Below are 14,645 nucleotides of genomic sequence, written 5' to 3' on the forward strand. Positions count from 1 at the left end.
TAGTGTCAAGTAGGTGTTCAGCGTATTGCTCACCCAGTACCTCTCTGGCCTTTTTTGGCTGTGCCAGCTGCCTGATCCCAATTCTCACTGTCACAGTTCCAGCAGCCTCAGGAAAGGAATGGAGGCTGCGAGAAGAGTTCTCTGAACAGCCTCAGCTTGAGAGAGACTCAGCCCAACTGGCTTCCTCTTTCATCAGCACCTAAGCACACGTCCTCTGGTTTGACCACCAGGTAGGCACAGCAGTTTCAATCCATACCGCCGGCCCCATGTCCTATACCAAGACTTTTACACATCTCAGGGAAAACGACCTGCAAAAGTATGCCTCTGCAACAACTGGCACCCAATTTTTCCAGTTTGACCTCCTGCTTTTGTGAACTAGGTCAAGTGTGGGAAGTAGGGAAAGGGTTAGAAATCATTTCAGCGTATACTTTTCAGGTTCTGCCAGACAACCTTTTATTACATCAAAAAAGCAACACTAGGCACTAGGTTTTGCAAAATATGTTCTGACCAACTCTAAATTTCCTGAAATTAAATATGCATAACCACTGTAAGGTTTTTAATGAACAAAATGTTAAATACAAACTTTCATATGCAAAATAGATTACTGTAGAACTGGCAACCTCAGAACCAAGTACTAAATTTTCTTGCACAGATTTCAGTAAGGGTGGAATGGGGAGATGTAAATGCTAATGAGTATAAAACTTAATTTCGACTTCATATAAAGGAAAAAAAAACGTTGAAAAAAAACAGCTTTAAATTGAACAGTATCCTTTGAAATCAACAGCTCAGGCCAGCCCTTCCCTTACATATCTGAGGCTTATACACAACCAGATTTGGGATCAAAATGAAGATTTAGGGTTTACAGTTACTTCAAATCCAGTTTTAAGAGTAGCCAAGTCTCTCATTTCCAGAAAGTACCTCATTTCCAGAAAGGGAAGTCTCTTTAGGATGACTCCGACACTCTTCTGAAGACACTTAGATAGCCAGAGTTCCTGGGCCATAGTTCCACTTTTCCATGACACCATGCCAATGCTGTAGTGTAGAATTCCTCTGAAAGGCAACCAGAGCCCTACACCACGGCACCTCTCCTGGCACTGTCAAGCCTCAAAAGAAAGAAGACCTCCTGCTTCAAGTCAGCAGTTACTGCTCTAGCTGTAGAGGCTAATTAACTCTTCTTTCCTCCCCCACTGACTTCCCTCAGGATCTTTAGCAGGGAACAGCAGCTTGATCAACATTCCTTTCAGAAATAAATAGTTCAAACAAGTAATTTAGAGTTAACTTTAAAAGAGCAGCAGAAAACAGCCACTGCCCATCATGTTTGCAAATGAGTGAGTGAATGAATACACATGAACAAACATAAAGAAAAACCAAATCATAAAATAAATTCTGCACTTCCCACATTCATAGGGGGAAAAAAAATCTTTAAAAAAAAGTATTAATTAGCGTATGTTCTTGTGTGGGTTGATAGTCCAGGGCTCTGAGCAGGCACAGCCTTATAAAAAGGGTTGCAAGCAGCCCGCTGCACACCAAGTCAGGACCAGGGTGCAGAGAGAGGCCTTCATGCACTTCTGACAGCTCAGTACCTGTGAGAGAACAGAGGTGATGCAGGGACTTCTTAACCCACAATGCATGAGGTATATGGAAACGTCCGTCCATGAAAGAACCACCAGCAGCTGGAGAGACGGGGCGGGGCATTCTCATAGCAACTGTTGATGAAGGATTTCCCACACCATCTTCTTCCGGAACAGAGGCATCTGGTGCTGCAGACAATCCACAGGCAACATATTCATCACATGTGAAAGTGCCAGGGCATCAACAACCATTAGGTGTAGCATGTAAATGAAGTAGGATGATCGTGTTCTTTATGTAAGCCCTGACTGTGCTACCCCATGGTACAGATTTATAAAGTCATAAAAAAAGGTTTATAATATGTATTATTATATGGTATCCTAAGCATTTTTACATGTTAAGGAAAATCAAAGCAGGATGCAGAATTATACAAGAGTCCAATAACAGCTTCATAACAAAAACATGTACCAAAAAGGGAAACAGCTAAGTGGCAGCAAAAAAAGTAACTTTTTTACTTATGTATTTTCAAACCATTCTAAAATGGACGCTTTTTGCTTTCTTATGAGAAAAACATGAACTCTATTTAAATACAGGAAAAACAAGCCTAGAAGTTTCTGCTATATCAAATGTTTTCCATTGCAAATTCTGTTCAAATAGTAACTTCTCTCCTTCAAATGTCAAGTCAAATAATAATTCCTTGTTATTTAAAAGCATCAAAAAATAAAATCCTTTGCTTAATATTCTGCATTAACTGATAATCATCACATGGGCGAACTTTCAAAGCAACAACAAGCAAGACAAATCCAAAATCACCTATGACTCTTCTGATGAAATCAAGTCTATACTCTTGAGGTATTTCATTATAAGTATCTGGATATACCATTTTCCTATAAACTAGTGTGGAGAGGCCTAAAAAGTCTTAACACATGGATTTGTAAATTATTTTAATAGCTCAAAACATGTAGTAAAAATATTGCACATTTATTCTTAGTAAAACTGCTGAAGTTAACCAATTGTATCAATTCAGCATGGGATCCTTAGTGCATTCTGTTTAAAAACTTCGAATGAGATTAATATTAGTCCTATTACTCAATACGTACAATGTGGTAGCCATCAAAATGAGGTCTGTTAAAGCAAACTTTTTTTTTTAAAGCAAACTATTTTTTAAGGGAGGTTGTCCTTTGTTGGAAAAGACTGAGAATCCACTATTACTAACATGAATTCTCAACAGTTCCCAACATATTTGAATTTCCACTCAAATGCAGAGGTATGGAGAACCAAAAATTATCAGAACAAAAGGGAAAAGAAGCATTTATAGCTCTGTCTTAAACCTGCAGCTTAAGTTCTCAAGAGGCCTGATTTCTCCATGCTATTAAATATTCTAACATGCCTCCTTCTTTGGGTAAAGCTATCATTAATACTCAAGAACCAGTCAACACTGGAGTTCAGAGACATGAAGATTGTCCCACTGGTCACCAACGACTAGGATAAAAGAGAGAATATACAGTGACAAACCTGATGTTAGCAAGAGCAGGACTATGGCCAAGGTTTACAGCAAGAATAGTAGCACAGCTACCATGATTAAGAGTTTAATGTGAGCCAAGCAGAGGTAACATGCTCTGAGTTTACCTTGTTTAGTAACAAGTAAATGGATAAGCAGGGGTCTTTTCACTCACCTGAGTAAATGTGATAGGTTTGTCCCTAGAGATATAATCTGCATATTTACAAGTAAACATTCCACAATCACTCCCATTCAACTGTTGAGGAATCTCCTACAATTACAAAAAAAGAAGAGAGGAAGGGATGAAATTTCATCAAGTACAAACTCCTTTGACTTTTCCAAAACATTACTGTGGATAAACAATATTATAAAGGTAAATGTTCAATCTGGTATTATACAAACACACAGACACACATACAAACACAGTTAGCCTTTATGTGGTATAAAAACTCAACCCACAATATGGTGTATGTGACCCTCATAGAAAATGTTTTTTAGAAGTAAACAGAAAAGCAAAGTGAGAATTCCATCTCTCACCACTCATATAAACCAAAGTGAAAGAAGATGTATTACCAGGAATACGAATTCTAGTCAGAACTGTTTCAGGGGAATTTATAAATATTGAAAAGAGCTAAGGGTGGCTCAATTGGAAATATGCTTACAATACAACTAACCTATTTCAACACTGCAGAGTTTGACTTCTCTTCCCTACCAAGAAAACTAAGACTACTACTTAGTCTATCCCATCAGGAAGCTTCCATAAGCCTCTTATCCTTCTCCATCAGAGGGAGAATGTTGTAAACATTCTGAAAACCACAGACTGAAAAGACAGACTGAAAACCACAATCACAGAAAACTAACCAATCTGATCATATGGACCACAACCTTGTCCAACTCAATGAAACTATGAGCAATGCTGTGTAGGGCCACCAAAGACGGACGGGTCATGGTGGAGAGTTCTGACAAAATGTGGTCCACTGGAGAAGAGAATGGCAAACCACTTCAGTATTCTTGTCTTGAGAAGACCATTGAATAGTATGAAAAGGCAAAAAGGTAGGACACTGAAACAGGAACTCACCAGGCCAGTAGGTGCCCAATATGCTACTGGAGATCAGTGAAGAAACAACTCCAGAAAGAATGAAGAGACAGAGTCAAAGCAAAACAACACCCAGTTGTGGATGTGACTGGTGATGGAAGTAAGGTCTGATGCTATAAAGAGCAATACTGCATAGGAACCTGGAATGTTAGGTCCATAAATCAAAGTAAATTGGAAGTGATCAAACAGGAGACGGCAAGAGTGAACATCAACATTTTAGCAATCAGTGAACTAAAATGGACTGGAATGGGTGAATTTAACTCAGATGACCATTATATCTACTATATCTGTGGGCAAGAAACCCTTAGAAGAAATGGAGTAGCCATCATAGTCAACAAAAGAGTCCGAAATACAGAACTTGGATGCAGTCCCCAAAATGACAGAGTGATCTCTGTTCGTTTCCAAAGCAAATCATTCAATATCACAGTAATCAAAGTCTATGCCCTAACCAGTAATGCTAAAGAAGTTGAATGGTTCTATGAAGACTTAACAAGACCTTCTAGAACTAACACCCAAAAAAGATGTCCTTTTCATTACAGGGGACTGGAATGCACAAGTAGGAAGTCAAGAAACACCTGGAGTAACAGGCAAATTTGGCCTTGGAGTACGGAATGAAGCAGGCAAAGGCTAATAGAGTTTTGCCAAGAGAACACACTGGTCATAGCAAACACCCTCTTTCAACAACACAAGAGAAGACTCTACACATGGACATCACCAGATGGTCAACACCGAAATCAGATTGATTATATTTTTGCAGGCAAAGATGGAGAAGCTCTACACAATCAGCAAAAACAAGACTGGGAGCTGACTGTGGCTCAGATCATGAACTCCTTATTGCCAAATTCAGTCTTAAATTGAAGAAAGCAGGGAAAACCACTAGACCATTCAGGTATGACCTAAATCAAATCCCTAACGCTTATACAGTGGAAGTGAGAAATAGATTTCAGGGACTAGATCTGATAGACAAAGTGCCTGGTGAATTATGGACAGAGGTTCGTGACATTGTACAGGAGACATGGAGCAAGACAATCCCCAAGGAAAAGAAATGCAAAAAAGCAAAATGGCTGTCTGAAAAGGCCTTACAAATAGCTGTGAAAAGAAGAGAAGAGAAAAGCAAAGGAGAAAAGGAAAGACATACCTATTTGAATGCAGAGTTCCAAAGAATAGCAAGGAGAGATAAAGCCTTCCTCAAAAAAAAAAAAAAAAAAAGAAAGAAAGAAAGACTTCCTCAGTGATTGGTGTGAAGAAATAGAGGAAAACAAAAGAATGGGAAAGACTGGAGATCTCATGAAGAAAATTAGAGATACCAAGGAAACATTTCATGCAAAGATGGGCTCAATAAAGGACAGAAATGGTATGAACCTAACAGAAGCAGAAGATATTAAGAAGAGGTGGCAAGAATACACAGAAAAACTATACAAAAAAGGATCTTCACGACCCAGATAATTACAATGGTGAGATCACTCAACTAGAGCCAGACATCCTGGAATGTGAAGTCACGTGGGCCTTAGGAAGCATCACTATGAACAAAGTTAGTGGAGGTGATGGAATTCCAAATGAGCTATTTCAAACCCTAAAAGACGATGCTGTGAAAGTGCTGCACTCAACATGCCAGCAAATTTGGAAAACTCAGCAGTGGCCACAGGAATGGAAAAGGTCAGTTTTCATTCCAATCCCTAAGAAAGGCAATGCCAAAGAATGCTCAAACTACTGCACAATTGCACTCATCACGCTAGTAACGTAATGCTCAAAATTCTCCAAGCCAGGCTTCAACAGTACGTGAACCGTGAACTTCCAGATGTTCAAGCTGGATTTAGAAGAGGCAGAGGAACCAGAGCTCAAATCACCAACATCCGCTGGATCATCAAAAAGCAAGAAAGTTCCAGAAAAACATCTATTTCTGCTTTCTTGACTATGCCAAAGTCTTTGACTGTGTGGATCACAATAAACTGTGGAAAATTCTGAAAGAGATGGGAATACCAGACCACCTGACCTGCCTCTTGAGAAATCTGTATGCAAGTCAGGAAACAACAGTTAGAACTGGACATGGAACAACAGACTGGTTCCAAATAGGAAAAGGAGTATATCAAGGCTTTATATCATCACTGTGCTTACTTAACTTAAATGCAGAGTACATCATGAGAAACGCTGGGCTGGAAGAAGCACAAGCTGGAATCAAGATTGCTGGGAGAAACATCAATAACCTCAGATTTGCAGATGACACCACAATTACGGCAGAATGTGAAGAAGAACTAAATAGCCTGTTGATGAATGTGAAAGAGGAGAATGAAAAAGTTGGTTTAAAGCTCAACATTCAGAAAACAAAGATCATGGCATCCGGTCCTATTACTTCATGGCAAACAGATGGGGAAACAGCAGAAACAGTGGCAGACTTTATTTTTGGGGGCTCCAAAATCACTGCAGACGGTGACTGCAGCCATGAAATTAAAAGACGCTTACTCCTTGGACAGAAAGTTATGACCAACCTAGACAGCATATTAAAAAGCAGAGACATTACTTTGCCAAAAAAGGTCTGTCTAGTTAAGGCTATGGTTTTTCCAGTAGTCATGTATGGATGTGAGAGTTGGACTATAAAGAAAGCTGAGTGCCAAAGAATTGATGCTGTTGAACTGTGGAGTTGGAGAAGACTCTTGAGAGTCCCTTGGACTGCAAGGAGATCAAACCAGTCCATCCTAACAGAAATCAATCCTGAATATTCATTGGAAGGACTGATGAGAAGCTGAAACTCCAATACTTTGGCCACCTGATGCGAAGAGCTGACTCACTGGTAAAGACCCTGATGCTGGGAAAGATTGAAGGCAGGAGAAGGGGAGGACAGAGGATGAGATGGTTGGATGGCATCACCGACTCAATGGACATGAGCTTGAGTAAACTGTGGGAGTTGGTGATGGACAGGGAGGCCTGGCGTGCTGCAGTCCATGGGGTTGCAAAGAGTCGGACATGACTGAGCAGCTGGACTAAACTGAATTGCTTTGGACCACCATAGCTGCAAGCAGGAGAAAGAAAAAGCCTCTTGAAAGGCTTTAACCAATCAGGAAATCTTGCCTTAAGAGCACAGTTCTGTCCTGAAAAAACAAAAGAGCTTACTACTTGCAAGCACAACTCAAGAGCATCATAAACCAAAGGTGCTGGATTCCAAGCCAGGTAAAGCAAACTCACACATTCCCAAATTCGTGTTGCACTAATGCTGGCCAGCCCCTTACACACTTTGTCAATTATAAGGAGCACAAGAGTATAAGGAGAATAAGAGTATAAGTGAGTCTAATTCCACTGCTGGAAAACATACTAGATGACAACTCAATTTGGATTTAAGGAAATACAAAGTATTATTGTAAAAAGGAAAAGGCTGAAAATGCATACATATGGTAGGTACCTCAAACTTTTCTCCTGAGCCCAGCATCTCTCAGAATGCTGGGGAACTAGAGATTCCACTATACAAATGAAGAAAACTATAGATTCCACTACAAAGAATGTCTTATTACATTTTCCATTCCAGAACACAATTATTCATCCTACAAACTCTTTTCTGTGCTCTCTTCAGGAAATGTCAATACTTACTCTTCTAATTATTCAACTTATAAATGAAACTGCTTTTGGATAAAGAGAACTGAGCCATTACACACAGATTAGGGCTAAAATTGAACTCATGTAACTTACTTCAAAAAGGAGCCATTAGGACTGAATGATGTATGCAGTTTTAAACCTGGAATGAGATTCAAATCTGACAAGATTCAAAGAACATTCACAAATAGCACGCCTGATTGTTGAGGACTCACAGCATGGAACCCTTAAGATCTAAGTATACAAATTTCTCAGATAAGTTTTGAACAGGAACTTGAAGTTCCCATTAATGCCAACCAAGAAAAGTAGCGGACTTGCATCTTTTTTTTTTTAATCTTCTTCCATTTTTGAGTCATCCTATCAGATATTTAACATTTATAATTTAAGAAACAAGATCAAGACTTTAAAAGCAAACATCTTGGTTAAGTGAATTTCTAAAGATTTAGAAGTAGATCATTCTTAGGACATACACCTCAGGAGAATGAATGCATAAGGATGAATAAGGGAAGGAAGAAAGCAAAGTCAAAATAATAATGCTACTGACAGGAAATGCAACGAAGTATTTGAAATACAAAGAACATCACTCACATGTGGCTTCATGCTGTAGTGGGTCCACTCTAAAAGATTCAGGTCAATATTTCTTTTGGTCTTACTTTCATCCTGTAAATACTGACTGAAAAAACAGCAAAGAAATATATTGATGAATCCCTGTAGACACCTAGTATACTAATTACAAAGACACCGTGATATTTAACAGAGAGCCATTCTCAAATCCACCTGTTAGATTTTTAAAATATGATTGTTTTTGGCTTTTTACATTTTACTTTGTTTTATTTCTGATTACAAAAATTATACAAGGTTACATTTTAAAAGTTAAAACATAATATGTAAAATGTAAAAGACCTCATAATAACCACTCTGGAAATATTTTTTATTAATGATTGATTTGCTGTTCGTTCTTCTAGTTCTCTCCTCCACTCCATTTTAAAGCACACATTTTATTCTAATGAAAGAAAAAAGTACTTCATTTATAACTTACTTTTACTCACTAATAATAGATACATTAAAACAAGACAACTAACCTGGAGGCTTTAAAAGAAAAAAAAAAGGCACTGCCATAGGGACAAAAAAAAAGGAAGGCTATTCTAAACTAAAGGAGACTAAAGAGACATTAAGTACATGCATGAAGCCTCACTGACTTCCTGAATTAGGGAAAAGAAGCTAGCTGTAAGATATCTGATGATATCAGAACATGAATCTTATATTACACATCATGTGTGTGTATGTGCATGTGTGCTCAGTCATGTCCAACTCTTTGTGACCCCATGGACCGAAGCTCCCCAGCTCAGTCATGCCCAACTCTTTGTGGCCCCATGGACAGGAAAAATCCGTCCATGGGATTTTTCCAGGCAAGAATACTGGAGTGGGTTGCCAATTTCCTTATCCAGGGGATGTTCCCAACCCAGGAATCAAATCCGTATGTCCTGCATCTCTTGCACTGGCAGGCAGCTTCTTTACCATTGCGCCATCTGGGAAGTTCACGTTACACAATAGTGACTGTCAATTTTCTGAAATGTGATAATGGCATATGGTTATGTAAGAGAATTTCTTCATTCCTAGGTGATTATACACTTAAGTACTGGGAGTAATTAGTTTTATCCAAATCGCCAGGGGGATATAAAATTTAACCTATGCATCTCTGTTCTCATGCTAACCTGCATGTAAGATATAAGTGCTACTAGGGCATGTGCTCTACAAGGGAGCAGCAGTATCACTCCCAAAGAGGTGAAAACTGGTTCTGAGAAGATAGCAATCTAGAGCTTAACCCAAAAAACAAAAAAGTCTATTCATTATTTTCTCTTGTCATGGAAAAATTTTTTTAAAAATTTGGAGTGGGGAGGTGTTAATGAAAAAAATACAAAAGCTGGACTAAAGGCATCAGGAAAGGGAGGGGGCCTCAGATGCCCAAAAAAGCTGAACTCTTTATATATTTAAAAAAAGACAGAGGAGGAACAAAAGTATGAATGTTATAAAAGTAAAGTTCTGTTGTATAATGTTATAAGCAACATATAAAATTCTGCTGTATGAATCCAATGAAAACATTTTTAAGTATGTGATAATATATGTGTCCATGTATGTGCACATGTATGTATTTATACACATTTTACATACATCTTAAGCAGAAAAGACTAGAAGGAAATAACTGCTTTATAGACAATCTGGCGTACCTTATGATTTTTTAAATTTTTTAAAATTTCCCTATGTTTTTTATTCTTATGGGTATTTTATTCAACACCTATATATAACAAGGATCTTTATATTAAATAATATAACAAAGAACTGATAACTGTTAACGACTTTTCTTCATATCATTCATTTAACAAGTTCCTTACTAAAGTATCCTTACTAAAACCTGGAACCTGCATTTGCTTCCAGTGACCATAAGGGGTTCAAAATACACTCATTTCACTGCTTTGCCTCCGCCCTGTGAAATTCTTATCTTATTCTTTACACAGCTAATAAGTGGCTATGCTTTAAAGGCAGGTTTCTAGCAATTATTATTGAAATAGCTGCCTACAAACCAAATGTTTAACTTAAAAATTACCTCTAAGAGATGAACCCAACTATCATGGAAAACACAGGGACGTGAATGAGTGGGCTTAAGAACTGACAGAACTAAAAAAAAAAAAATTGACAGAACTAATTCTCCCCAGCTGACGGCTCTTTACAACATTCAGAATAGTGTATGAACCCCAGAGAAGTGAAGTGAAGTGAAGCGAAGTCGCTCAGTCGTCTCTGACTCTTTGCAACCCCATGGACTGTATGCAGCCCACCAGGTTCCTCCATCCATGGGATTCTCCAGGCAAGAATACCAAAGTGGGTTGCCATTTCCTTCTCCAGGGGATCTTCCCGACCCAGGGATCGAACCCAGGTCTCCCGCGTTGTAGGAACCCCAGAGAAATCTAATTCAAATTGTAGGATTCTAACAAGATATATTTTACATATGACAAATTTGTTTTCAATGATGCAACTATATAAGATTTCTCAGTAAAGATTTGATTTTTGGGTTATTTTTAGACAAAAAGACAGATGCAAGTCAAGTCCTGAACAACTGAGAAGACAGCCCTCACTACACATTAGACTACTGTACACCAGAGCTTCCAAGGATTAAACAGAACCGACCACATAACGAAGGGCATACTGAAGCAACAGTGAAGCTTTCAGCCTTTACTTACAGGAGAATCTCACAGATCCTGTGGCCTTTTTGTCCCATAGAATCCAGATATTTAAGACACCTTTTTCTTAGGTCTATAGCCTATAATGGAAAAATGCAACATCCAGAAACAACCATAACAAGGAGAATTTTATTTCTAAAAAGAAAAGCATCTTTTAAACATCAATGTATGTACCAACATGAATGGATTTCTAAGACATATTTTTCATAAAACATCACAAATGACATGAGCTCCATGCCTATAAAATTATATTTTTCTATTCCTACAGAAAGGCCTAGAAATGTATTCCTCAAAACATTAGTGGTCCTTTCAGAGTGATGAGCTGCATTATGGGGTTGTTTTTTTTTTTTTTTTTGCCTTTTTCTTTATACTTGTACAATAAACCTGTTATCATCTTCTAAACAAAAGTAATAAAATAACCCATGTGTACTAAAACTCTTTTCTACTAAAACTGAAAGCCCCTCCACTACAGACTCTTATAGCTTTCAAAACTATTCAATTAAAGAACTAAGATGTGACTCTGCAGAGTATGCCTTTAACATATACTACTGGACTCTCAGTGGACAGAAAAGGGTCACCTTCATTAAAGACACACTTCATTTCATTGTGTTTGGCAGATACTGTAGTTCTCACAAATTAAAGGTTTGTGGCAACTCTGCATTGAGCGAGTCTATCAGTGTCATTTTTCTAACACTAAAGAGTTAACAGGAAGTGTCTATTTGCTCACTTCACGTCTCTGTGTCATATCTTGGTAATTCTTTACAACATTTCAAACGTTTCATCATTACTATACTTGTTACAGTGATCTGTGAACAGTGGTCTTTGATGCTACTATTGTGAAAAGATTACAACTCACTGAAGGCTCACATGATGATGGTTAGCATAAAAAGTATTTATCGATAAAGTATTTTTTAATTAAGGTATATGCATTGGTTTTTAGATATGACCCGGCTGCAGACTTAACAGACTACAGTGTAGTATAAACATAATTTTTATAAGCACTGGGAAACCAAGAAATTGATGTGACTCACTTTACTGAGATATTTACTTTACAGTGGTGGCCTGTAACCAAGCCTGGAATATTACTGAGGTATTCCTGCTTTTAACAAAACAGTCATTATCCGAACTCCAACAGTTAAGCCTCTCAACTTACCACCAGGCTCCAATGTACCTTCCGATGAATAGGCACCAGGATAAGTTCCTGTTCAAAGAGACTGACCCCTTTGGTCCATCTTTTCACTGCTTGGTAACCCCCAGACTTTAATTTTGGATAGAAGAAAGTACTGAATGCATAAAGTGCTGGATACCCTTGCCTTTTATTTCTTTCCATCAGGAGGTTCATGTAAAAATTAATGACCTATAATACCAAGACAGTAAACATTGGAATATGGCAAGTACATTGTCAAAACTTGATTTCTACCTGTAGGATGAATTAGAAATAAGACACTAAGGGAAGGGACAGAAGATAAAAGAGCTATCTATGACAGAAGATGGAAAGCAAAAAATGATCAGTGCAAAATGCGAGGGATTAAGAAGGAATGAGACTGTACTTCTGAGGCATATGAGTAAGAGAGCCAAGAGAAAGAACTCTAGGAGAAATTCTGCAACAACTAAAAGGTGTATGTAACTATATCACACATAAAACATGCAGAAATATTTAACTGGAAGTGAATTTTACATAAATTATACCTCAATTTTTAAAAGCTCACTGGAAGGAAATACACCAATAGTTATTTTGTTTGCTTTTGAGTTGTGCCATTTTTTGTTTTCACAGAAATACGTAATTCTAATCATTTTTAATTGAAATATAGTAGATCTATGTTTCATATGTACAGCAAAGTGATTCAATTCTACATATATATTCTTTTTCAGATTCTTTTCCATTATAGATTATTACAAGAGACCTGTGCCACTTTTGAATGATAATATTGTTCCTTCACTTTTCCTACATTTTCTAATTTTTTATAATAAACATATTGCATTTATAATATGAAACAGAAATGTTCTAATTTTACAGGAATGTGTTTATGTGCCATGAGTCATGGCAAGAGAGAAGGTAGGCAAAGGGAGAAAATGCAGGGGGCTGCATGGCTGGGTAAATGATCAACTAGAAAACTGGCAAGAACTAAGACCTAGCTTTAGCTGAATATGTAAGGATACAAGACAATTAGGTAAATTTTTATATTTATCACTCAAATGAAATAAAGAAACATACAGTGCACACAGAGTGATCAAAATATTTATTATCGAAAAAAATAAAATGACTCCTATAAGAATTCATCTAAAATAAATGATCACTTGTCTGCTTCCTTCATCAGTTGCACCCAGGGTTCATAAAAATGTCACTAATAAATGAAGATGCAGATGAAACAAAGCACAGATACAGAAAAGGGAAACATTGCTAATTAAAGGCAGTAAACAATCAGAATTAACTATCTTTTCAATGTTTAAGATGTTTTTGTTTTAGATAAACCAAAGCTGCCTTACCAATCCCTCCTGTGTAGAAACCAGGATGTTACAGATAGAAAAGAGTTAAGCATAATGATAGTCCAAGGGGTAAAAAAAAGACAACTTACTTCATCATTGAGCCAGTGATAGTTTCTCAAGGTCTGGATATCTCCTCGAGTGATTCGTAATTTGAAAGCACTACTTAGGATCTCATCCTGTGGGCCATGGCCTAGAGCATTACTGATTTCCTTTTCCATGTCCTAAATTATAAAGTCCAGAAGTCGTTACTTTATTTTTTTTTTTAGAAGTTGTTACTTTAATAAAGAACCATTATCAAATACTGAAAGTCTGAGATTGAAAAAAGCTTTTCATCTCTGTAATACCTGACCCTTAAGAAAAACTATCAAAGACCTACTAAATTAAAGGATAAAAAGATTTTAATTCAGGACCACAAAGCAGTCTTACTAATGGTTATATGAATGCCAGTCCAATTATTAGCTGCTAGAAAAAGTTATTGGGTAAAAGCATTTGAAGTATAGTCTCAATTATCCTACCACCATTTAAGGAGCACTATGAGCCAAACACATACCAGATGCTTGAAGTACGTCATTAACCCCTATCTGTGGGGAAAATACTGTCACCATTTTATAGAAGAGGTAAACCTCAGGGAATTTTGGTTACATGTGCAGTCATATGATGATTAAAAAACAGAGGCAAGATTTGAAGCCAGAAGTGTCTAACTCCAGAACTTTCTTCTCCTTTCACAACACTATCAAAGCATTTTCATACTTTCCTTCTCTATCTCCTGAACCTTGATTTTAAAAAATCAAAGTAATAAAATTAGGGCATCAAAGAGATCATTCTATCCATTTTTTATGTGAAGAGAATAACCAGAAACTAGAAAACTAGGCAGCAGGCTGGCAACTGGGTCCTTACTGAATAGATGGCATCATTTTTCTAAAAAATTACACAGATAAACATAAATTTATGCTATAAGCCTGGATCTACAAACCAACTAGAAACTTTCATCCAAATATTTTCACTTCTGCTTCCTCTACCACTAAACACAATTTTGCAACTTTATGGATCTTTCTTTCCACCTGCATGCCCAATACATAATAAGTGCTCAATAGATAATCACTGAATAGCAATCTGCTAAGACAACAATGGAGAAGTCAAAATGTGGGCTCACTTTTAAAATGAGAATTTTTAA

At 37.4% G+C, this 14,645-nt stretch overlaps 1 protein-coding gene across 5 annotated transcripts in view; it reads right to left on the reverse strand.

Annotated features, from left to right (window-relative positions):
* Positions 1-436: 436 nt before the first annotated feature.
* Positions 437-14,645, reverse strand: part of SENP2 (SUMO specific peptidase 2) — a 33,627-nt gene continuing 19,418 nt past the window's right edge. For all 5 annotated transcript variants that reach the window (XM_065942272.1, XM_065942274.1, XM_065942273.1 and 2 more), the window contains 6 exons: positions 13,561-13,692; positions 12,138-12,341; positions 10,985-11,064; positions 8,337-8,421; positions 3,246-3,341; positions 437-1,760 (listed from right to left, as the gene is read on the reverse strand). In XM_065942272.1, the coding sequence (XP_065798344.1) occupies positions 1,698-1,760; positions 3,246-3,341; positions 8,337-8,421; positions 10,985-11,064; positions 12,138-12,341; positions 13,561-13,692 (660 nt within the window). In that variant the 3' untranslated portion in view covers positions 437-1,697. The remainder of the gene's footprint in view (positions 1,761-3,245; positions 3,342-8,336; positions 8,422-10,984; positions 11,065-12,137; positions 12,342-13,560; positions 13,693-14,645) is intronic.

This window comes from Muntiacus reevesi, chromosome 8 (assembly GCF_963930625.1).
Source record: "Muntiacus reevesi chromosome 8, mMunRee1.1, whole genome shotgun sequence".
Lineage (NCBI taxonomy): Eukaryota > Metazoa > Chordata > Mammalia > Artiodactyla > Cervidae > Muntiacus > Muntiacus reevesi.